Source organism: Haliotis asinina, chromosome 16, assembly GCF_037392515.1.
Source record: "Haliotis asinina isolate JCU_RB_2024 chromosome 16, JCU_Hal_asi_v2, whole genome shotgun sequence".
Taxonomy (NCBI): domain Eukaryota; kingdom Metazoa; phylum Mollusca; class Gastropoda; order Lepetellida; family Haliotidae; genus Haliotis; species Haliotis asinina.
The window spans coordinates 34,607,897-34,634,958 of NC_090295.1; the positions used below are offsets into that span (position 1 = coordinate 34,607,897).

Here is a 27,062-nt window from a genome sequence, read left to right on the forward strand (position 1 = left end):
CATAGAAGTGACTGGGAAAGATCTGTGATTGTTTGAGGATGAAGATAACTGTTCCTATTTCATTTTAGTGTAGAAATGTTGGTGTAAAAAATTGAATGACATCTCTTGAGAACAATGAATGATTTATCACACTGATTACGTTCTGCAACAGCAATTTGTCAGAATGAACTAGCACAGCTTGGCAGCTCTCGTGAACATGCCCTACATTTAGGGACATTTTAAAATCAGACATATCCCTACAGGCTGTTACATTGTATTCTGTCATTACATGTACCACCCTACACTAAGACACAACCAGATTAAAAAAAAATACAAAGGGAGGTAACTCTAATGTTAAATCAGTATTCTAACAATCAAATGCCCTTAAGAATAACATGACAAGCCCAAACTAGATCATTTGAAATCCACAAAATTATTAATTACATTGCACTGTGAAAGTCACATTGAAAACACAGGAAAGATAAAGAGAAGGTATAAAATCACATATGATGATAAGAAATTAAAGTAAGACCATGCTTTAAAAGATCCCTTAGCCTCCCAAAAGTCTGGATATTGATGAAAATCCGAGATGACTATACAGAATACAGTTGGCAGGCTTTGTACATGCTATATATATAACACACAAAGTTGCCATGGCTATCATTTGATTTCATCCACTGTTTGGCAACGAAGTTGTTCAATATGTTTAACTACTACTTAGGACACTTTAACTCTTTATTAGAATTCTAATTAGGATACCATCAATTTAGAAATAAACAAATCTTCACTGGAATAAAGACAGTGCTATCCAAGGAATCACTGCTATCCCAGAATGCAGCACTTTCAGAGAATGCTGTGCAAAAGGTCAACATAAAATAAACAAGATGTCTTCTATCAGCACCATGATATACCTGGCCTTATTTTGAAAAACATGTTACAGAACGTTTGGCTTGTAAGGTGTTGCAGGTCATTTAAGCCCCCTAGCTCAAAATATCTAAGCATAGTCATAAACTTAAACAACTGAGTATTTCCGTTTCAATAATAAGTGAATTTCTTAAACGAGAAATGTTCACCATGTTCAATTATGTTATATTTTTATGCAAAGTTTAGGAGGTGCAGTCCCTTCAGATCAGACAGGAAATGTTTTCCCTTTTAGCTAAAAGACTAACATCATTGCTTGTTTCAGTGAGCCATTCAAAGAACTGTCACCTCCATTTTGCCTTTTATACAAAACGGAATCCAAGGCAGTGGTTGTAATATAAGTCAAAATACAAAATAAAAATATTCATATCAGTTATACTTGTCTTACCCTGCATTTAACATGTTACATTTACCAACGTTACAGTTTCACTTGCAAAATGACTTCCCCTTAATTAAACACTCAGAGAGTGATGAGGATTGTTGACCTGCTGGAGGTTGTCATCGGTAGCTTAGATAAACCTGCACAGGGCATAATCTGTAAGGTGTCAGCTTCATTTTGTTCCATGGCCTGGTTTGTTCATCAGACCTTTAAAAGTAATTCCACATGGTACCAGCAACAATATTTCATGGATCAGCATCTGATAGTTGCCACGCATTCTGCTTCACCCTTTTTGTCACAAGATTGCAGTTTACATATTGTATATTGTTCTCATTTTTATCCAACATACGTTGTTGCCAGGATGCACTGTCCTTCATCAAACTTCTTACACTGTTGCCAGGATGTGTTGTCCTCGATCAAACTTCTTGCACTGTTGCCAGGATGTGTTGTGCTCCATCAAACTTCTTACACTGTTGCCAGGATGCACTGTCCTTCATCCAACATCTTACACTGTTGCCAGGATGCACTGTCCTTCATCCAACTTCTTACAGTGTTGCCATGATGCATTGTCCTTCATCCAGCTTTTAACAGATGTCATAATGCACTGTCCTTCATCCAACATCTTACACTGTTGCCAGGATGCACTGTCCTTCATCCAACATCTTACACTGTTGCCAGGATGCACTGTCCTTCATCCAACTTCTTACAGTGTTGCCATGATGCATTGTCCTTCATCCAACTTCTTACACTGTTGCCAGGATGCACTGTCCTTCATCCAACATCTTACACTGTTGCCAGGATGCACTGTCCTTCATCCAACATCTTACACTGTTGCCAGGATGCACTGTCCTTCATCCAACTTCTTACAGTGTTGCCATGATGCATTGTCCTTCATCCAACTTCTTACACTGTTGCCAGGATGCACTGTCCTTCATCCAACATCTTACACTGTTGCCAGGATGCACTGTCCTTCATCCAACTTCTTACAGTGTTGCCATGATGCATTGCCCTTCATCCAACTTCTTACACTGTTGCCATGATGCTTTGTCCTTCATCCAGCTCTTTAAACCATTGACATGATGCATAATCCTTCATTCAACTTTGCTGTCATCTTGTTGCCATGATGCATCGTCCTTTGTCTAATTTGCTATATTGTTGCCATGATGCTTTTTCCTTTACCCTACTTTCTCTTTTTGGGTTGATCTTCAAACATGCACCTCCTTTATCAGGTTTGTCACATTATTGCAGTCATTCATGTTCAGCAGTGAGCAATGCATTGTATGTTTTGTCCAGCACACAACACTGCTGTATCCATATAGTATACTGTCACCATCATGCATTGTACTTCATCCAGCTTAACACAGTGATGCAGTTGTTCATTGTACAGTGATGTCATCACATTGTATTTCATCCAACTTGTCACAGTGATGCAGTTGTTCATTGTATAGTGATGTCATCACATTGTATTTCATCCAACTTGTCACAGTGATGCAGTTGTTCATTTTACAGTGATGTCATCACATTGTATTTCATCCAACTTGTCACAGTGATGCAGTTGTTCATTGTATAGTGATGTCATCACATTGTATTTCATCCAACTTGTCACAGTGATGCAGTTGTGTTCATTTTACAGTGATGTCATCACATTGTATTTCATCCAACTTGTCACAATGATACAGTTGTTCATTGTATAGTGCAGTTGGTCATTGTACAACAAAGTCATCATTTATCTTATCACCTGAAACAATGTTGCTAATGATGAATTTTCATTCACCTGGCTTGTCAAAAATGTCAACATATGAAGATACAGAAGCACAGATTACCTAGAACATAGCAGTCCCACTGACATTTCCTATTACACTATACCTTAATGTAACATCATGGGTGGATATAAAACCAATAACTCTTCAACTGTGTGTAGGACATAACTCTCATAATCATACCTTTCCAAATCAGCTGTTTCACAAATCAGTATGATCATCTATCTTTAAAAACATTAGTAAATGCAATGTGATAAAACACTGCTTATACACACTCGCCACACAGAAAACACATCTTTTAACGGATGACTGTTGCAGGTTTGACACCATTATGATGCATCATGGGATGATGATGAAACTTCTGGTGGAGCACTGATAAACTTGGTATTTTTGAGTATTTTGGAAAACTTTCCATCAAACTACACCAATCACTGGTAAAGTGGAATCTTTTTAGAAATTGGTTTCCGACACATTGGACATAGCTTCAACGCGTCCGAGCATTTCCCACATAAAGCATGTCCACAAAGAAACACTGTGTCTTTCTTTCGTTCCATACACACTGGACACATTAGAGATTCTTCCATTTCCTGAAGCTTCTTCTTCAGTATTACAGCATCTGTTTCGTTGATTGGCTGTCGACTGGAACCAACAGGACGGCCATCTTAAATAGACAAGAGAGACATCTGTTAGTCATGTTACTTTGCCATCATTGTGATGGATTCTAATTACAGTCTTAAGTCACATTCATGTTGTTGCTTTCGGTAATATTACTCCCAGTGTCAACATTATCATTGTTTACTGTTGATTGTCTGTGAACTAGAACGAAAAGAACAGCCATCTTAAAAAGAAGAGACAAGCATTTGCTAGTCTTGTTGCTTTGTCATTCTACTGGTGTTTTTTTTAATAATAAGTCTTACGTCACTTTTAGAATATCAATTAGTAATACCACAGCCATTGCCAGTGTTGTTGTTTTTTTGTTTAACACCACATTCAACAATATTCCAGCTTTATGACAGCAGTCTGTAAATAATTGAGTTTTCACCAAATGATCCAGTTCTTGACATAATCAATATCATTTTACGCAATAGGATATGATGCCATTTGTCAACCAAAGCCACTCGATCCTATCACTCACCTCTTACAACAAGCTGAAGACCATTTCTAACCAGGATGTTTACACGAGACTGCTTAATTTTTGTTGACGCTAATACCAGTGTTATCGATGACATTAACACAATTGGGATTCAATGACAAGTCAGACAGCCTGACCACCAGACTCGATCACCTCATATTTTTTCTAGAATACATAAAATAAGTCAGAATATTCTTACCTGGTCCCCGCTTAATCTCAATGGGAACTTTACACTTGAGACATCTCTTCATCTTTACACAACACTCAACGCATACTATCACATGCCCACATGGCTCAAACGTCACATTAGCTCGCTCTCCACAGCAAACTTCACACTCCACCACTTCCTCTCCCTCCAGACACATTGGGAGCTCCGTGCGATTACCACTGGCACTGAAAGAACAGCAAATCACATTGTCAAAAAATTGGGGTGGAGGTGGGAATGTAAAAATTAATACCCGTAATGTGAAAAAGAACAGGTCTAGGGTATATATCCCACCAAAATGGTAGGGTTGTAATGTGAATACAAAACAAAGAGTCATGAAATAGTCATGAGGACACAGAGTTACTAACTTTCAAGATCCTTAGTGGCTTTCACATGACAAAATGAGGTTTGACAACACATGTACTTGAAATTTTAAAAATTGTCAAAACTTGTGTTCTCACACATCAAACTTTCATGTCATTTAAGCGCGATGTCACTATCTGTGTGGTCAGGTGACAGTCTGGTTGACTGTGATTGGTTGTTTCTGAACAACATGAGTTTCACAACACTTCAAACATCAAACCTGAATTTGACAACACCAAAAGTTTGATGGAAAAGTTTGTGAGAATAGAGACCGATCCTATTTCTCGACAACAATGTTGGTGGCGAGTTGTTGGAAAGGTTCACTCTCTCAAACTCGAGAGTAGCAGAGGTCTGTACATAATCGAGGCTCAGCCAGACAATCAAGTGATCAACAGCATGAACATCAATCTTTGAAACTGCAAATGGGGTGCAGTCAACAAAATCACTGATCCTGACCACCTGATCCTGACAGTCACCTCTTATGACAAGCATGGGTTTCTGAAGATCAATTCTAACCCGGATCTCCAAAGGTCCCACTCAGGATGGAATGCAGACAGCTAAAAATGGTTGTTTTATAAAATGTACTATTCCATATACATACTAAGCTGTAGCAAACTGCTTGACAACTTCCTCAACCCGCGGATCGCTGATGATGTCAAGGGGTGTCTTGTGTTGGTGGTTCTGGTGGATGAGATTCGCCCCCTGTTGAGCCAGGTAGCAAGCGATGGCTGCTCCCGTCTGTTCCTCTTCATCTGTCATTCCAAGCTGTGTCCGAATCTGATAAATAGTTGGCTATTACAAGTTTAGGACATTGAATCTTAAAGAGTATATTAAATTCATGTTATAAAAACAAGATCAAACCATGTTAAGGAATTGTACTTTGAAGATTATTTGAAGAGCAGTAGGCAAAAAAATCAATCAATATCACACCTCTTTTTTTGATATTCATATTTCATACACAACAGTTCTAGTCACTTTCTTACTCACTCACTCCCTGGAGTCAATCAATCAATACAATAAATCAATTCCAGCATATATAAACCTAAACTCACTCAATTGTTGGTCCTCAGGAACATGAGAAAAATCTCACCTATTCCAGTCTCTGACATGTCCTATGAATTACTCTGTGTTCCATAACTGAAGATTTCTTCATAGAACTATATATAACAATACACATTTAATACTCACTGCATCCAAGGTCGGAGAACTCTCCTTCTCGGTAGCTACAGTCTGCCTCATCAGCGCCAGATGCAAGCACGTGTCACCGTCTTCATCTGCGACGTTGACGTTGGCGCCTTGGCTGACCAACAGCTCTATGAGTGCTGTGTGTCCCTGTGACACAGCAAGCAACAGCGGGGTTTGTTGACGATTGTTACGGATCTCTATGTCAGCATGGCCCTGAAGTTCGAAAAAACAACAGTAACTGAGTCAGAAAATGTGCTGGGAATTAATTGCTATCATTTATTTAGGATTACAAACTTGGTGTGGTATAGTTGAATATTACTGTTTGATTGCAGCAATGTGCATATTTGGGTTGGATAGGGGTGGTCGGAGGTGTTGGGCAAACTCAACAGTCGTAATGCATCAAGACATCACGTTGCAGTCTGACATGAAACCAAAAATCAGATATGGTGTACTTATCCTCAGCCAATATGTATGATATGTGTCGAGTGTCATGCAGGGTCATAGCAAGTACCAGTTTTAAACAGCTCTACCAATCTATTGCTCGGCCTGATGATTTCATTACCTCCCTTTCCTGACTACGCATTCTCACAGAAGCTGTAGATGCTTCCAGGGTACAGAGGAGACTTACAGTACTGCATATCCTGGAGCATGTCTTTAAACAGCCCTCCCAATTTTGTGAAACTAGTGAGCACTGTTATTCCTCGATGATCTCCAGGGTATACATTACAACAAATGTCAACTACACCCTGGATGCATCTACAGCTCTGACCAAAGATATTATTACCTCCCTTTCCTGGCTATGCATTCTCTCAGTTGCCGTAGATGCATGCCGGGTATAGTGCAGATTTACAGTAATGCATATCCTGCAGGATGTCTTCAAGCAGCTATACTAACTTTGTGAAACCCATGAGCACCATATTTGGCTGATGAACAATGAAACTTATTCACAGTTAGGCGGAATTCGATGCCAAACATGACATTGTTCTTACTACTGACCAAAACACATAAAACAACAGTGCATAATTTCACAATCTCCTGTGTCTATTGTGATGAACAGCTCTAGCTTACAACAAATGTTCAGCATTATTCAAACAGATGCAAGACAAATCTTATGGATAACCACTTCCTGACATATTTTTCACGTGAAAGAAGGGTCAAGAACTCTATCAGATACGTTGTGAAAAATGTATCAATAAGTTGATATCCACAAGATTTGTGGTGTATTACTGTACCAACTTCTAGACGCCTTTGAAGAATTTCAAAACCGATAGACGCCTCTGAACAATCAAACCTTGTGATTACTATGTGACGTGCAATGAGTCAAGTCAACAAGTCTGTCCACCACGTCGACTTGGTTGAATCCTATGACCAACCTCCTATACTATCATGGTCAATTTTTCCTTTTCCTGACTAATGCTTAAATTGCTAATCTCCTCTTCCAGGCAAAGGTAGTGGAACACCTGCAATCCCTTGAAGTTCCCTTCTAAAAGAAACAAATGTAAAATTCACACTCACCCATGTATTACCTCCCCTCCCATGCACATGGTCAGCTGATCGGCCATGGTACTTCACTTTCTCCTATAATCGCCCCACACGAGAATATAGGAATTCAGCGTGTCTGTGAGGGGCGGCTGGGACGGCTTTCGTCAAGAGTCAGGATAAGTATAAAATATCAATTTTATACAGGAAATTACATATTTTTCCTTATCCTGACTCATGCTTAACTGTTTACAGAATCCGACGGAAACGGTGGTGGGTCAGACCATGCTGGATTCTGCCGTCTGTTCCAAATTACGTCCAATAACTTCCCCCATAACAGGAAATTGTAATGGCGATAATTCAGTCCTATTCTTCTCATATTCACTGTAGATTTGGGGGAATCACATCCAGTCAAACTTCCATAGAAGGCTTTGTTGACAGGCATGTGATGACACAAAAAGTAGCTAGCGTGCTGCTAGTTTCTGATGCAACTAAATGTCAAGACATAGCAATAAAGAAACCATTCTCCATGTTCAAATATCTTCATAATGAACACAAGGTCCTAATCACTCATGCTAGTCTGTTCAAGACGTGCCCATAGACTTTCCACCGAAATACTCTGCACAGCGTCTCGCTTCCACAAGCCACATGATAAATCGGGTGAGTTAAGGTTAGCATCGTCTGGGAACTGTTAGTTGCTGAGCAATGACAAGTGCCCCAACTGATAAATGCCAGAGACATGTATACCTCAGGCAGTGTTTTCACATTACGCCTGAGATTTACATTTGATTCCCCACACAGATTCAAAATGTAATCCCACTTCTGGTGTCCCTCCCATTATATTTCTGGAAAGTGGCTACATTTAAATACCATCCTTACTCAGATTCAAGCATTGTTCTATCTCAACTCACCGTTCCCAGGAGTGTTCCTGCGACATCTTTGTGTCCGTTCAGAGCTGCCAGGTGTAATGAAGAGAAGCCATCGTCTTTCTTGATGTCTACGATCTGGCGACACTTTATCAAAATTTTTTCTGTGGCTCTGCAAAAAATGAATTTTTTTTCTTTTTTGAAATAAAGAGGAAATAGTTTCTTGCATAAATGTTACTTTGCCATTTGTTTTCTTGCTAACATGTGTCTTAACATAATGTGGCAGACTCGTAAATAGAGTCAGCCCTGAAGAAGGATTGTAATTGAAGTCATCGGCACCATTTTATTTTCTGCCTTACATTAATTGTCAATAAGTATTAATTCTGGCATCTTAGAACAGAATCAAGCGTCCTCCAGCTTTAACACTACAGAATACATGGGAATAACTTGAACTGTCATTCTTAAATAAGCACCAGTTTTCAGTGGGGAAGTGACTCACAAGACTGGATGCAAGACATTTCAGTGAAACTTGACAATTCTAATGGCAAACTGTCTGTTTTGTGTACACACACACTCTTTGCAGGCCCAAGAACTCAAAACAGTCATCAGACATTTCTGATGTACATTTCTTCAGCCTGAAATGGGAAAATATTCAATATACGCAAAACTAAACTCTCATCTTCCACAGTTACTTACACATTGTTGCCTTTGAGGGCGGCATGGTGCAAAACATTGAACCCCCGCTTATTCCTCAAGGTAAAGTCAATGCCAGGAAAGTTGATCAACAAGTCAATAATTTCTCGGCTTTCTTTCCCAATAGCGTCGTGCAAGGCTGTGTCACCATAAGCATCCTGGAAAGATAGTTAAAGGGTACACAACTCTGTAGTAGAGATCTGGTTACCTAAGTAACCATTCTCAACATGGCACAAAGTGATCCCTTTCACATGCCAATAACAAAAACCAAACTGATCCTTCCTACTTGTATATTAACATGGGTTGATGTACCCTCGATGTTTATGTCCCCCGAGTCTGAAGTGCGAGGGTACATCAACCCAAGGACCCTGATTTGCATTTGCATGACATCGATAATTTCCAAACATCTTGCATGATTCAACGTTTTTCGAGATAAAGAAGCACTACCATGAAGTAATGAATGAATTGCCATTTGCCAATCAGAAAAAGACATTTAAGTGTGAGGTAAGATAAACCACAATGTGATCCTTCTCACAACCATATCAACATAACAAAATGTGATCCTTCTTATCTGTAGATTAACATAGTACAGTGTGATCCTTCTCAACTGTAGATTAACATAGTCCAATGTGATCCTTCTCAACTATATATTAACATAGTACAATGTGATCCTTCTCAACTATAGATTAACATAGGCCAATGTGATCCTTCTCAACTATATCTTAACATAGTACAATGTGATCCTTCTCAACTGTAGATTAACATAGTACAATGTGATCCTTCTCAACTGTAGATTAACATAGTACAATGTGATCCTTCTCAACTGTAGATTAACATAGTACAATGTGATCCTTCTCAACCATATATTCACATAGTACAATGTGATCCTTCTCAACTATATATTAACATAGTACAATGTGATATTTCTCAACTGTAGATTAACATAGTACAATGTGATCCTCCTCACCTGTATATTAACATTACAGTCTTCTTTGAGCAAGACACTGACACACTGTAGATGCTGTTTGTTGACAGCTACATGAAGTGTGCTGCAGCCACCATTGTTCAGGGCATTTATTTGAGCACCTTTCTGCAGCAACAGCTCCATCACAAACGGCTGGTTACTGGAACAAAATGGTGGCCATGAGCAACCATTAACTCAAAATTTTGCATTTTCAACTTTAAACATTATATCACAGATGGTTGTGTCAACACTGGGAATCGAACCCAGATTTATCAAGGGTACATAACTGTGCACTGCGGACTGAAGCGCCTTAGACAACAGGGTTACCCTGCCCTCTGATGAGTGAGTGAGTGACCTTTTATCGTCTGCTTCAACTATTTCAGTCATACCATGGCAAACCGCTTGAAATGGGAGTGAAGTCTGAAGTGATCCAGATTCAAACCTTTGTACAAAGCTTATAAAAAGTTCAGATTGTTGGCAGTGACTGTTGATTGTTAATTTAATTGCATGACAGTGTCAAATCGCTGACATGTAAAAGTCAACAATAACACTTTTCCGCTAAGGCCATGTTATAAAGTGTATTATCTTCCTCATCCAAGGCCATGGTATAAAGTGTATTATCTCCCGAACCCAAAGGCTGAGTTATAAAAAGAATTATCTCCCTTACTCAAAGGCCACGTAATGAAGAGGATTATTCCTCTTACCCAAAGGCTGGGTAACAAGGACGATTCTCCTAACCCAAATGCCGAGTAATGAAGTGGATTGTCTCCCTTACCCAAATGGTAAGAAATAAAACAGATTATCTCCCTTACCCAAATGCAGAGTAATGAAGTGCTGTGTCTCCATCTTCATCCTGCAGTTCTAAGTTAGCATTTGCTGTCAGCAACAACGAAACAATCTCTCGGTGACCTTGGTGACTCGCAACTTGCAATGCAGTTTTCCCTGAACTCTTTTGATCAACCTTGAAACATAAAATGCATGAATAAGATACAACGCTATCAGATGACAGATTGATTGTGGATTAACTACGTTATGCAATGTTCTAGTATCGCATGAAAGTCACAAGAAATGAACTAAATAACAGGAGCATCGTTGTTGCTACTGTACAGTGAGCTCTTTACCCAGTTGGTCATTCCGCTGACCCTAATGATAAAAAGACGACAGGTCAAAAGAGTGAATCAGTACACCAAGGACTTAAATCACAGCTTGTGACAATCAGTGACACTGTTCAAGAAAATAATCTCCATTGCTTGCTTTGACACAGATAATCTAATTACCTTGTCCGGAAATTTTGTGATGATCTCACGAACAATGTCCACATGTCCTTGTGCTGCCTCCCGGACCAAACGGTCTGGACCAGTCTCCAGACCCGGCTTACTCCGCAGCTCAACCAGCTGGTCTAACAGTGCTGTCAGGGTCGCTATGGAAACCAGGAAACATGAATCAGTTATTCAATGATGTTACAATATGGAGATTACTACATCAGTAGTCGGAGACTTCAGCCACAAGTGCAAAGTCCCAGTCTAGCAAAATATGTTTGCCTTGTCACTTTGTCGGATACTTATTCATGTGACAACAATGGAAATCAAGTGAGTTTAGTTTGACGCCAATTCTAGCAATATTCCAGCTACACCATGGCGAGCGAGTGAGTGAGTGAGTTTTACGCCACTTTTAGCAACATTCCAGCTATATCATGGCGGGGACACCAGAAAATGGGCTTCACACATTGTACCCAAATGGGAAATCGAACCAGTGTCTTCGGTGTGACAAGCAAGCGCTTTAACCACTAGGCTACCCCACCGCCCCACGTTGCACAGGCAGAAACAAAAGCTTTTGGCACAGACTATCCAAACGTATATCATTTGCCATTGTCACTGTAAGGTTTCATGCCTGGTACGTTTCTTGTTTATGTAATACTGATTTTGTTTAATGATACACATTATGATACACACATTCTTTGTCGGAATCTCATGAATAGATAACAGGAAGACGCAGACAACAGAAAGATTGTTAAAAACTTCAAATGGAAGGTATTTAGTAAATGTAACTTGGTGTAATAGTGTTCACAAATAGCGTTTGACCCTCTGACAAATCGGGCAGATTCACCAGTGGTCAGATAGAAATCACCAACCCGTCAGCCCCAGTGTCTGACTGAATATTTCACAATGTCTTTGAGTGAAGTTGTTATTTGTGGCATGTGACACTTGTTTGCTGTTTATAAATCTTATGTTTGTTATCATATAATGTCATTACTTGTTAATAATTTCAATGCCAGTTATAAGAATCTGAAATGTTTGTTTAACTTTATTCTATGGGTCCTGTGAATGTTCAGTGGAATGGTCAGACAGACATCTGAAACTTACTGGACCCAATGTCCTGTTACTTTGAAACACCATCGTGAACACTAGTAATATTTTACAAGACTTACGTATTGTCTCTGGCCTGTCTCGATGGCTGCCCATGGTGTTATTCATCTCCTGAGCCCCGTGTGGTATAAGCTGACAACATTCAGGGTTGAACGTCCAGGTTTGTCCCTCGACGTTCACCCGCAGATCTCCATCTGTGTACACCTTCAGCACCCGTCCCATCTTGCCCAATGTCTGTGAGGGAAACAGGACATACATGGTTAGAAGACTACTGTATGTGTACTTACATATAGTCCCATCAGTCCTCTGATCAAATATCAGATCAAATATCCAAACCGAAATCAATGCAAATTAAGTACAGCGATTTTATCATGCAGAAAGTAAGGGGATAAAGTTGCCATAGTCATCCCCAGCTCTGACATTTAAATGTCAACTGTCAACACAGTGAGGACATTCCTTAGTGTCTCCAGGACAGGTGGGGTAGCCTTGAGGTTTGAGCATTTGCTCATTATGTCCTAGGTTCAATTCCATTCATATGTACATTGTGTGAACCAATTTCAGGCATTGACTGCTACGATATTATAAGAATATTGATAAAAGTGGCATAAAACCCATACTACATCCTAAATATCTCATTACATCAGCTGACAGTAAATATGAATAAAGGTAGATGTGTACCTATAATAATTAAATGCACAATAATTAATTGTCAATGTGAAAGAAAGAAACTGCTAGATTTTGAAAATATATTTATGCACTCACATTTCTCATGGTGTCTGTCCACTCTCCATGGTCTTTTTGTAGCTCTTTAATCCGCTGTTCGTTATCAACTATCTTCACAACATCATCCTGGGTGAACAAGTGCACCTTGTTAAGGGCACTAGGATGGAATGTCCATCGGTTGCTGCAACCATCATACTGCACCCGTACATCACCTCGGTCAGTTATCCTGTGCACTGTACCCACTTTATGAATGTACTGGAACAGATTATATTAACATTTTCTTGGAATCAATATCATTTCCATCCCTATATTAGAAACTCTATGACTCTAGTGCTTCACTTGACAGAGAAATGAGCAATCCTTGAAAGTTCTCACCTTCAGTGCAGCACACATTGCCTTTTACAAAATGGTCGAATGTAAGAAATGATATACTTGTTATTGCTTTGACAACTGAGTGGGCTAAATCACTGATTTTTCCACATAACGCGGCTTGTCCTTATCGTCTCACTGAATGTCATGTAAAAGATTGCAAACATCTATCCTTGAAGTGATATACGTACACTAAAAGTGTTCCTTGGGTCACTCTGATTTGTTTCAATGTTTGTTTTACTTTAGGAGGCAACCCCCACCTAAAATCTGATGATGAGGACTCATTGAATGAGTGATTACCCCATTCAGTGGCACAGCCATGTCACAGCTATGACGTCATGAGTCCCCAGACACCAAAGGCTGATTAATCGTCCAGGCAGTAGTTATGTCACAAGGAAACACAGTATTTTGATTCTACCTGACATACGATTCAATCTTGCAGCAAACACAGACCCTTTCATTTTCATGCCTAACTTTGCACATAGTTGAGCATTTCTACAGTACCAGGTAGGGCTGTCATGATGCACTGAACTGTTGATGGACAGCAGCTGTTTGTCTCCAATAGCTATTAATTGATGGTCGGTAAATGCCTAGCACAAAATACAGGAAGTATCAGTTTCATTCAATTTAATTTATCCCATACAAGGCAACTAACAGGACTGGGTGGTCGGAATACTGACTGAATTATTTACAGACCCCTGCCATGCAGCTTGAATACTGCTGCTTGCAGCGTAAAACTAAACTCACTCAATCACTCCAATTATCTCCCTGCCATCCTTAAACAAACTTGATCCAGTGTCTATTCTAGAACGGAAGATCTTGGGGGGATTTCTTGCCACTTCACAAAAAAAGGAGGGGGGATTTGAAAAATGTAGGGGAATACCTGTATTACTGTCTTTCAAAATAGTGTGGATGTACAAAAGTTATTGCAACCACCACCAGTGAAACTATTGATCATTTTATTTTGGCTACAATAGTCACATATCATTGAGCCAAGCTCATTTTGAGAGAGCCATGGCCATTCTTTCAACCATTTTTTCTGAAAACACTTGTTTTTGGGTTTTTTAAGAGTTGGAGGGACCGAGGTAGGTCTCGGGATTTTGCTCGCATTTCGATTCACACGTCTCCTTAACAGATGTATCGGTCTGGGGAGACGGTCTGACACTGTTGCTTTCTCAGTGTTATTTTGTGCAAAAAGTCTGTTACTTTCATTCTTTTGTGTGACATCAATCACCCCAAATTACCACAATCAGTTGTAAATAAGAATTTCGTATTCACTTGTCGTCTTTAAGTGATAATACTGTCTGATTTCGAAAACGAAGCTAAAACGAACTGATGTTCTAAAAAAAGATCGACTAAACTGTGTTTTGCAAGCGCTGTACACATGCACTATGTTTAGTGTTTATAGTCTAACGTCAATTAAATTAATTAATCAAATCATAACTTCATAAAAATATGTGATCTATTTTCATACAGATACGAATGGAATTTCCTTTCCCCAGTGCCGATAGTGGTTTTAACCAAGGGAGGTTACTCTGTTATGTTTACATGTTGTCACTCGAACTTGACTCTATGGCCGACTCCGATTTAAAAAGTCATTCCTTGTCAATATCAAGCTTTTGTGGTATGTTTTTATGATAGGTAGGGAGCAAATTACTATGCGCGAGTGTTCTTGCTCTGTTGTTTTTATGAGGGGCGATTTGATTATTATTAGCGCGCATCGCAAAATCGCACGTCCTAGAATAGACACTGTTGATCTGGCTTTAAAGTTTCATATCAGTTACTGCAAGGGACTGAAATCACTTGAGCTTGTTTTTATTTCATAGAAACAACACATTCATTTGGGAAATGACTTCAAATGAGACAATTCAAGGAGAAAAAATCTCTTGTAATAGTACTGCAATAGTTGGTCGCATTACACTATCGCTACCACAGTAGTATGTTGCAGTAGACAAGGATTGGGAAGGGGAGGGGCCATGGGCCATTTTGCAGATTAGAATACAAAATGGCCCATTAAAATTTTGAAGTTTACTACTGATACAAGGGCAGTGGCCCATTCCAAATTCCAAAATGGCTATTAACCCAGAAAATGACCCCTTGTCAAAGTTCTCTTTTCCAATCCCTGAGTAAATCATCCTTACTGCAAAAGTTGTTTTTCACTCGATAGTCAACCCTAGCACATGCTGAATCTATACATGATTGTATCATTTAGACAAGGAAAGCCTGTGGTTGTGTCTAAGGATCTTACCTCGGCCATACGTGGGTTCCAGCCTCCATGACCTTCCTGCATCTGTTTCAATATTTCTACCTCAAGGTCACATCGAACTTTATCGCTGACCTTAAACTGACATACGATTCCAGGACCTGCTACTTCAACAAATTCACCTGTAAAAGCAAAATGGTTGTTGGATATCTTAAACTGAACTTATGACTCACAAAGCTCTTGTACCGCTATGACTATCAATGTCAATGTTACAGTATAGGAGGTAAGAATGCTACAACAAAAGTTACAAGATCTTAGGCTTAAAAGAGCTTTGTACATCTAGAAAGACCATGTTGGTTGACTGCCACCTTGATCTATATTCTTTTTATATATAAGCTTCACATGGAAGGACAGCAGAGGTGATGCAGATCCAAGGTGTTTGGTGAAAGTTGCATGTTTTGTCTACATAATGTCAATTACAGTATTAAAATGCCTGCATGTTTTCAGAAATCAGAGGTCAACCTCTACTTGATAATGTTCCCAAACTGTTTGACCATGTGCCATTATCATGTCTGTTTGTATTAGCTCAGCTTTTGATGTTCAATCACCTACAGCTTGTTTGAACTTGGGTTCAACAGTGACAATATGTCTGACTCACATACGTCACATGTAACTGTGCCACTATGCACTTTCTTGTCAACCATAATAATTGTACCATAAATTACAACATACAACAATAAAAATGTTGACTGGAACTCTAACATTGTTGAGCACTGAAAAAAAATGGTGCCTAAAAGTATGAGCAAAAGTCAGGGTTGGATCCTCTGTTCTGTTCTATGACATTTCCATATTTGTAAAAGTGTGTCAGTGACCTCTGTCATTTGTTGTTAGCAGCAAATGCTTCAAACCAACACTGTTGGTTGTTTTATTTCATTGAAAATTCTATCCATTTCAGCTAAATAATGGGGCAGTTAATGAAAGACCTCTGGCTTCTGCAAATGATAATGACCTGAAAAATAGTGTTATCCTTATAACACTGGACAAGGCAATAATCCATATGATTGTAGCCTGTAATAAATCTACAGTAGACCTCCCTGACAACAGTAGAGTCTCCTTGACAACAGTAGAGTCTCCCTGACAACAGCAGAGTCTCCTTGACAACAGTAGAATCTCCCTGACAACAGTAGAGTCTCCTTGACAACAGTAGAGTCTCCCTGACAACATTTTACCGAGAGAGACAATGTAACCATGTAACCATGTAACCATGTTTACAGGAAGTAGAACCTGTGTTCATGATATGAGCGTCTTATTTACAGTATTCAGCCATTTCTTAAACATGACATACCCAGAACAGGGAGATGATCCTTATAGTACATCATGCCAGCTGCCGGCTGTGTATACTTCAGGTCGACCTTGCCCTTGTGCCCAACACGGTAGACATTGGTTGACCCCGATGACCATGTGACATGTGCCACACTGCGACTAGATTCGGAATCCCAACCTCGGATATCTGTAACTTTGCCTATTTTTCCTTCACCACCTGAATATCAAAATGTAACTATGAACAAGAGGTAAACAGTTGAAATGAAAACTGTTTCTTACTCCATATTTTCCACTATGAAATAATAATAAAAGCAAGTTATTACACTAGTGTTAACATGATTACTGTCAGTTTTAGCCACTATTTCAAGTGAGTGGGTGAGTTTAATTTTACGCCGCTTTTTAGCAATATTCCAGCAATATCAGGGCGGGGGACACCAGAAAATGGGCTTCACACATTGTACCCATGTGGGAAATCGAACCTGGGTCTTCGGCATGACGAGCGAATGCTTTAACCACTAGGCTACCCCACCACCTCCACTATTTCAAGCTTTCTGTATTAATGTAGAAAAATATGAAAATACAACTCATTACAATTCATATGTAGAGTGAGTGAATGAGTGAGTGAGTGAATGGAAGGATGGAGGGAGAGAACAAATGAGATAAGTCTGAGAGTATGGTATAACGCCGCTTTTGGCAATATTCCAGCAATATTCACGGCAAGGGAATTCACAAATGGACTTCACCCATTGTAGGGAAATGTCACCTGTAACATGATGAGCGAATGCTTTAAACACTCGGCTACCTCACCACCCCCAAATGAGAAGGAAGGTAAGAGAAAAAGGGATGAAGTAAACTGAGCTCGCAAGACAACCTACCATCCTGGTTACCCCAGTCCCAATCTGGTCCTCGCACAACTCGAGATCCAGTAAATATACCCCACGCCTGACTTTTGGCGGCAACCATTCGCTTCGTCATTTTAAACCTGCATACAAGCAATGAAAATTCTTTCAGTTGTAAACCAGGATAAAATCACCGATCGGGCAAATTCCTCTACGAAGTATTATCTTTAACTAATTTAAATATTCTTGAACATTTCTATTACTCTTTCATGTTAGAAAATATAACATATATATGATATAAAACAAAAGGCCAGATGGAACAAATTTTTAGAACAAAAGAATTTAGCGACTAGACTTACCCTTTCGAACTGGATGACTCAAATCTCATGAAGGAATGAGTCAAGTCATGTTTATCGATCATATAACAGAGAGTGCAAAGGTCAAAGTCATGGCACTTTGTGCATTTCCACCTCATGCCTTGGATCCCTTGCTTCTTACACGCATCACAGATAATGTTGGTGTGCTTCACACCTGAAAAAAACATCATCTGCATCAAGATGTGATAATCTTGTCTGTTAAAAGTCAGCAGTAGGTCATGATAATCTTGTCTGTAATAAAGCCTCAAGTCAGCATCAGGCCATGATCATTCTATCCGTTATAAAGTCAGCATCAGGCCATGATCACTCTATCCATTATAAAGTCAGCATCAGGCCGTGATCATTCTATCCATTATAAAGTCAGCATCAGGCCATGATCATACTATCTGTTATAAAGTCAGCATCAGGCCATGATCATTCTATCCGTTATGAAGTCAGCATCTGCCCATGATCATTCTATCCGTTATGAAGTCAGCATCAGGCCATGATCATTCTATCCGTTATAAAGTCAGCATCAGGCCATGATCATTCTATCCGTTATAAAGTCAGCATCAGGCCATGATCATTCTATCCATTATAAAGTCAGCATCAGGCCATGATCATACTATCTGTTATAAAGTCAGCATCAGGTCACGATCATTCTATCCATTATAAAGTCAGCATCAGGCCATGATCATTCTATCCGTTATAAAGTCAGTATCAGGCCATGATCATTCTATCCATTATAAAGTCAGCATCAGGCCATGATCATTCTATCCATTATAAAGTCAGCATCTGGCCATGATCATTCTATCTGTTATAAAGTCAGCATCAGGCCATGATCATTCTATCCGTTATAAAGTCAGCATCAGGCCATGATCACTCTATCCATTATAAAGTCAGCATCAGGTCACGATCATTCTATCCGCTATAAAGTCAGCATCAGGCCATGATCATTCTATCCGTTATAAAGTCAGCATCAGGCCATGATCATTCTATCCATTATAAAGTCAGCATCAGGCCATGATCATACTATCTGTTATAAAGTCAGCATCAGGTCACGATCATTCTATCCATTATAAAGTCAGCATCAGGCCATGATCATACTATCTGTTATAAAGTCAGCATCAGGCCATGATCATTCTATCCGTTATGAAGTCAGCATCTGCCCATGATCATTCTATCCGTTATAAAGTCAGCATCAGGCCATGATCATTCTATCCATTATAAAGTCAGCATCAGGCCATGATCATTCTATCCATTATAAAGTCAGCATCAGGCCATGATCATTCTATCCATTATAAAGTCAGCATCAGGCCATGATCATTCTATCCATTATAAAGTCAGTATCAGGTCACGATCATTCTATCCATTATAAAATCAGCATCAGGCCATGATCATTCTATCCATTATAAAGTCAGCATCAGGTCACGATCATTCTATCCATTATAAAGTCAGCATCAGGCCATGATCATTCTATCCGTTATAAAGTCAGCATCAGGCCATGATCATTCTATCCGTTATAAAGTCAGCATCAGGCCATGATCATTCTATCCATTATAAAGTCAGCATCAGGCCATGATCATTCTATCCATTATAAAGTCAGCATCAGGCCATGATCATTCTATCCATTATAAAGTCAGCATCAGGCCATGATCATTCTATCCGTTATGAAGTCAGCATCTGCCCATGATCATTCTATCCGTTATAAAGTCAGCATCAGGCCATGATCATTCTATCCGTTATAAAGTCAGCATCTGGCCATGATCATTCTATCCATTATAAAGTCAGCATCAGGCCATGATCATTCTATCCATTATAAAGTCAGCATCAGGTCACGATCATTCTATCCATTATAAAGTCAGCATCAGGCCATGATCCTTCTATCCATTATAAAGTCAGCATCAGGCCATGATCATTCTATCCGTTATGAAGTCAGTATCAGGCCATGATCATACTATCTGTTATAAAGTCAGCATCAGGTCACGATCATTCTATCCATTATAAAGTCAGCATCAGGCCATGATCATTCTATCCATTATAAAGTCAGCATCAGGCCATGATCATTCTATCCATTATAAAGTCAGCATCAGGTCACGATCATTCTATCCATTATAAAGTCAGCATCAGGCCATGATCATTCTATCCATTATAAAGTCAGCATCAGGTCACGATCATTCTATCCATTATAAAGTCAGCATCAGGTCACGATCATTCTATCCATTATAAAGTCAGCATCAGGCCATGATCATTCTATCCATTATAAAGTCAGCATCAGGCCATGATCATACTATCTGTTATAAAGTCAGCATCAGGTCACGATCATTCTATCCATTATAAAGTCAGCATCAGGCCATGATCATTCTATCCATTATAAAGTCAGCATCAGGCCATGATCATTCTATCCATTATAAAGTCAGCATCAGGCCATGATCATTCTATCCATTATAAAGTCAGCATCAGGTCATGATCATTCTATCCATTATAAAGTCAGCATCAGGCCATGATCATTCTATCCATTATAAAGTCAGCATCAGGTCATGATCATTCTATCCATTATAAAGTCAGTATCAGGCCATGATCATTCTATCCATTATAAAGTCAGCATCAGGTCATGATCATTCTATCCATTATAAAGTCAGCATCAGGCCATGATCATTCTATCCATTATAAAGTCAGTATCAGGCCATGATCATTCTATCCATTATAAAGTCAGCATCAGGCCATGATCATTCTATCCATTATAAAGTCAGCATCAGGTCACGATCATTCTATCCATTATAAAGTCAGCATCTGGCCATGATCATTCTATCCATTATAAAGTCAGCATCAGGCCATGATCATTCTATCCATTATAAAGTCAGCATCAGGTCACGATCATTCTATCCATTATAAAGTCAGCATCAGGTCACGATCATTCTATCCATTATAAAGTCAGCATCAGGCCATGATCATTCTATCCATTATAAAGTCAGCATCAGGCCATGATCATACTATCTGTTATAAAGTCAGCATCAGGTCACGATCATTCTATCCATTATAAAGTCAGCATCAGGCCATGATCATTCTATCCATTATAAAGTCAGCATCAGGTCATGATCATTCTATCCGTTATGAAGTCAGTATCAGGCCATGATCATACTATCTGTTATAAAGTCAGCATCAGGTCACGATCATTCTATCCATTATAAAGTCAGCATCAGGCCATGATCATTCTATCCATTATAAAGTCAGCATCAGGCCATGATCATTCTATCCATTATAAAGTCAGCATCAGGTCACGATCATTCTATCCATTATAAAGTCAGCATCAGGCCATGATCATTCTATCCATTATAAAGTCAGCATCAGGCCATGATCATTCTATCCATTATAAAGTCAGCATCAGGTCACGATCATTCTATCCATTATAAAGTCAGCATCAGGTCACGATCATTCTATCCATTATAAAGTCAGCATCAGGCCATGATCATTCTATCCATTATAAAGTCAGCATCAGGCCATGATCATACTATCTGTTATAAAGTCAGCATCAGGTCACGATCATTCTATCCATTATAAAGTCAGCATCAGGCCATGATCATTCTATCCATTATAAAGTCAGCATCAGGCCATGATCATTCTATCCATTATAAAGTCAGCATCAGGCCATGATCATTCTATCCATTATAAAGTCAGCATCAGGTCATGATCATTCTATCCATTATAAAGTCAGCATCAGGCCATGATCATTCTATCCATTATAAAGTCAGCATCAGGTCATGATCATTCTATCCATTATAAAGTCAGTATCAGGCCATGATCATTCTATCCATTATAAAGTCAGCATCAGGTCATGATCATTCTATCCATTATAAAGTCAGTATCAGGCCATGATCATTCTATCCATTATAAAGTCAGCATCAGGCCATGATCATTCTATCCATTATAAAGTCAGCATCAGGTCACGATCATTCTATCCATTATAAAGTCAGCATCTGGCCATGATCATTCTATCCATTATAAAGTCAGCATCAGGCCATGATCATTCTATCCGTTATAAAGTCAGCATCAGGTCACGATCATTCTATCCGTTGTAAAGTCAGCATCAGGCCATGATCATTCTATCCATTATAAAGTCAGCATCAGGCCATGATCATTCTATCCATTATAAAGTCAGCATCAGGCCATGATCATTCTATCCGTTATAAAGTCAGTATCAGGCCATGATCATTCTATCCATTATAAAGTCAGCATCAGGCCATGATCATTCTATCCGTTATAAAGTCAGCATCAGGCCATGATCATTCTATCCATTATAAAGTCAGCATCAGGCCATGATCATACTATCTGTTATAAAGTCAGCATCAGGTCACGATCATTCTATCCATTATAAAGTCAGCATCAGGTCACGATCATTCTATCCATTATAAAGTCAGCATCAGGTCATGACCACTCTATCTGTCAGCAGAAGGTCATGATCATCTTGCCCATTATAAAGAGTTTTGTCTCTTCCTTTGCCTAGTTTCCAAGTTAAAACCCTTGTTTTCATAGACGATTCTGTCAAAATCACTTGGTGTCATTAGGTTGTAATCCGTGTTAGGTGGTATGAACCTACACGTTATTTGTCTTCATTCACTTGATGCTCAGTTAATGAATTAATAACAGGTATAAGTAGTGGTAACACCACATAGATTACCCAACAAAGGTCCCCACTTGGCATTTCTTATGCCTGGATCGATCAATGGATTAACCGATTAACACGCAGATTAAGTAACTGATTAAGTTTCAAAATGCATACAAGTATGATTATAACGTAGTTAGGATTATGAGACCAAATATAAAGACGTATACTGACAAGTGTCTACATACTGGTGAGTGAACGTTACAAACCAAGTAAATATAGCAAGTGAAGAAATTTATTGCGCAGCATATATTACACTTACAAGTTGTGTCATGCAAATTCCTTTTGGTTATGATTTAAATACATATTTAACTACTAGCAGAAGTAGTTTTGATTTTCTAACTTGATAAGAACAAACCATAATCTCATGAATTCCAAAGGACTTTAGTCCATGACTTCACGATTTTCAAAAACGGCAGCGAACTAACTGAAGATAAATGCTACTGAAGTTTGTTCTCACAGGCTTACAAAATCAAAATTACTTTTCGGTGGTAGTGAAATATGTATTTTATTGATAGACATTAGGATTTTGCATGACATTGCTTATAACATAACAATTTCACTCTTGGAAGCAAGGTGGTGGGCAACATAATATTACTTACGATAATATTCTCACTTTGACCACAACCTCGCTTCCGAGGAAGAAAGCGTTATATTCATGCAAAATCCTTTTGGTCAGCAATGTGTAGTATGCAGTCTTAATTTTATAAACTTGATGAAACTTGAACGCCATTATATATCCTGGGAGTGAGGTAGGGGGCAAATCATCCGATTTAGTATATACCACAGGCTCCCACAACGCTCGCTTCACACACACAAACAACCAATTTAAGCACTAACTACAAGGTTCAGTGGAAATCTGTGCATAATTACACCATCATCCAATCCCCAGGAGGAACTGACGGCAACACAACAATTCGGCATGTCTTTGGTGACATTAAGAAATCAGCAAAATGACGAGCTTTCAACACATTTTCTAAGTGAAAATCGTTCCTTCTATGACATCACTGCAGGGCTCTTGTGACAGAGTTATGTAACTTGTCTGCGGTTTCGTTTGTGGCCGAGAGACAAGCAGACAGCATTTTTTAAGCCCTTGGTATTAAATAGCCGCAATTGTTTTTTTAACAAAAATGGTGTTCCGTTTATGACTAACCAGAAGTCTTTCATATGCAGTGGTAAAAGGAGTACCAAAAAATTGAGTTATTTGTTCTTTAAATTTCATCAAGCTTGGTATCAAGTTTGTAGGAATGCACCCATGGCTTAAATTGTTGGCTTAAAATAATACAGCACAAAGGGGGGATATGTTGTCACAGGTGATGAAACCCTGAAGCATAGAGTGAGTGCGACGTTACGCCACTTTCAGCAATATACTGTAGCAGCAATATCACAACAGGAGATACCAGAAATAGGTTTCACACATTGCACCCATGTGGGGAATCAAACCCAGGTCTTTGGTGTGACAAGCAAAAACTTTAACTACTAGACTACCCCTTTCAGGTATAGAATATGATCCAAGGGTAACCATGAATGCCTTATGAGACAATAGTCAAAGTGTTAACTGGCACTTCAACACAATCAGAATTATCATGTTGTACTGGTAATATCAGTTTTAGGTTTTCAAAACAATTTTCCAGATATTCCCAGGAATGACATTTGAAACTGGAATTGGGTGTTTAACCCATAGCATTGTAGTGTAAGGCAAATCCAGTCATTTAGCATTAACAAGGTCTGGCTGTGTTTGGGTCTCACAAGAAGTCAAGTCAAATCAATCCATCATCAGACTGGGATACATCCTGACAACAGTGTAATTCCCATACACATTCAGATAAACAAACACACCAAAAAAATATTTCTGTAACTGTGTTAAACACTTCCCTGACAATGATTCAGATACGATGTCATGAATAAAAAAGAAAGAGTAGTACATAAAACCATCACAAGAAAGATACTATTGCGACTGAAATGACTCAGACACATTTCCGGATAATAAACCTATCATCCATTAATCTGAAAAACACAGTCTCCTAAATTCATAAATAACACCTTGGAATAATTGCCCTGGAATTTTGTGCTTACTGCAATACTTTGATAAACACAAGTTGCAACATACTGTTAATATCACACACATGCAGACACATGCACACACGCACACACACTCACTCACATAAAGATGCTAGAATTTAAAACTTCCTTATACACTTCAAATGTTTGAAACAATTGTGACAGCTTGGTCAAGTGACTTACTTAACTTCTCACGAGTTTAACAGATGCAATGTTAAAACATTTATAAAAATAGCAAGTTTGATGAAGCCCAACTAAGAACAGAATAAACCCAATTTTTCCTGAGCACATGATTTGGAATCATTGATAATCCTTGAATATAATCACCTGTTGGAGCATTGTCTAGTATCCGAAGATCGTAGGCACCCTGATACCCTACTCTGTAGTTGGTTCTGGCACCAGAGTCCCACTGTACCACAACAGTTTTGTCCGGAGATGTTGTGCTGCCCGGTTTACCGATTTCAACAACTGTGCCAGTGTGGCCATCCCCGCCGTCTTGGATGCCCCACTTCCAGTCTGGTCCCCGCACAACTCGTAGACCAACTTCCATTACTGGGCAACATCAATTAACTGTGCAAACATAGAGTGAATATTATGTAGTTATGCAAGCTAAAGTTGTCAATATTCCAACCTTATCACAAACATTTGTAAATAACTGCTTAAGTGAGAAAAAAGTAGTTTAGCATAATATGGTTATATTGTAAATCATAATGTCTAATGACTTCAATTTTATAGACTCAAGTTTGTAAATATGTGTTTAACATAACAGATTTCTACCTTAACTTGTGGAAGGCATGTGAAGTACTTTTCTTTTTTGTGAATTATACTCAAAACTTCAAAATTACTGAATCCCTGGAGCTGGGTGTTAATAGTAACCTTAACCCTGGATGAGCAATATGATATATGAAAACAGCACAGACTGTAAGTTAAACACTTCCATATAATAATGCTACAAAATGGACCCCTCAGTTTTTCTGGGAGGACAGCTTGTTTAATGATGAAGGGGTACAAGAAACCCCCAATATCCTAACCTAGAGTACACTTCTAAACTGTGCTGAGGGCAAGTAAAAGGCTAATGACAGTCCTCACAGACTCATGGCTATGGTGTAGCTAAAACAGGCACTGAATAAAACTGTCAGAAAATGTAGACATTTCTCTGAGCAGGATTAACTGCATACACTGAGGACCACGGAAATGAATTTTGTCTTCTGAACTAGTCTTTGAAAGAATTCTAGGGCTGGGGTATATTTATTAAAAGATGGTTTTACCACAGGGAAGTTTATTATCAGTATATTATTACTTCACTTGATTATTTATGTCAAATATGTTTCCTGATGTTCTTGCTACTGAGTGCAGTTGAGAGGACAGCCTGTAAACAGTCAATAACGTACAAGATAACCCTGTGACTGACATTCTGAGAAACGATACATGTTATCAATACCAGGTTATGTGAAACCAGGTCTGACCGCACAATCCATTAAGCAACATCTTATAACTTCATAGTTTCCTAGAGAATACTTCTGATCAGGAATCTTCAAAGATTTTTTAAGATTAAATTTACACTAGTTAACAGCATCCACTTGTCTGGAGAATTTTAGATCCACGTCTAACAGTATTGGATTGATCATTAAAGCCAGTATGACTGACCTGAGCTACAAAAGCAATAAACATATTTGCATGTTGGTTAGGCTTGTGTCAAAAAATCGTCGGCAGCTGATGTGTAAGGCATATCTTTTTGACAACTCGTAGTACCCAGTGAAACAGGACCTAAGAAACAGCCTACTTATCGTACATACCTTCGCATCTAGTGACAAAATGACAACAACAATAGACATTTCAGTAGTGCTGCTTGAAGGAACACTGTAAATTTTAAACTTTTACTTACTTTGATTTGAGGGGAAAGGGACGGATCGTTGTTATTCTTGATAAAATTTTGACACTTCTAACATCAACTTTCTTCCTAAAGGATAGGTCAGCAAACCTTTCGCAGGCCCGCAGTTACTATTATTATCAATAAACCTAACTTTCATTTGAGGACACCTAAATCTTACTTTCTCGCGATGAACATACAATAGGTTTCGGAAGAATTTACATCTGTATTTTTAACAAGCTGAAAATAATATCTTTATTCAGCGGCAGGTGCGCGAGTCCGGGATGAAGTGTCACCCGATGATACACACAGCGTTTCGGAAGTACAGATGGATAACTGAGGCCCTAGTCTTGTTGACGGCTG

At 38.9% G+C, this 27,062-nt stretch overlaps 1 protein-coding gene across 2 annotated transcripts; it reads right to left on the minus strand.

The window, feature by feature from the left end:
• Window positions 1-871: 871 nt before the first annotated feature.
• Window positions 872-26,814, minus strand: LOC137267975 (E3 ubiquitin-protein ligase MIB2-like). 2 transcript variants are annotated; one of them, XR_010955017.1, is made up of 18 exons: window positions 26,715-26,814; window positions 25,157-25,399; window positions 18,109-18,280; window positions 17,786-17,892; window positions 16,933-17,127; window positions 15,633-15,769; window positions 13,055-13,270; window positions 12,355-12,526; window positions 11,204-11,346; window positions 10,739-10,887; window positions 9,930-10,086; window positions 8,966-9,120; window positions 8,315-8,441; window positions 5,928-6,137; window positions 5,341-5,516; window positions 4,371-4,564; window positions 1,807-3,700; window positions 872-1,645 (listed from the first exon to the last, which is right to left on the minus strand). XR_010955017.1 is itself a non-coding variant. In XM_067802434.1 (17 exons), the coding sequence occupies exons 2-17, from the start codon at window positions 25,377-25,379 to the stop codon at window positions 3,468-3,470; spliced, it is 2,766 nt and encodes a 921-aa protein (XP_067658535.1). In that variant the 5' UTR covers window positions 25,380-25,399; window positions 26,715-26,814; the 3' UTR covers window positions 872-3,467. The 2 variants fall into 2 exon arrangements, 1 of the variants encoding a protein (XP_067658535.1); XM_067802434.1 differs by having other exon boundaries at window positions 872-3,700.
• Between the last annotated feature and the right edge of the window lie 248 nt (window positions 26,815-27,062).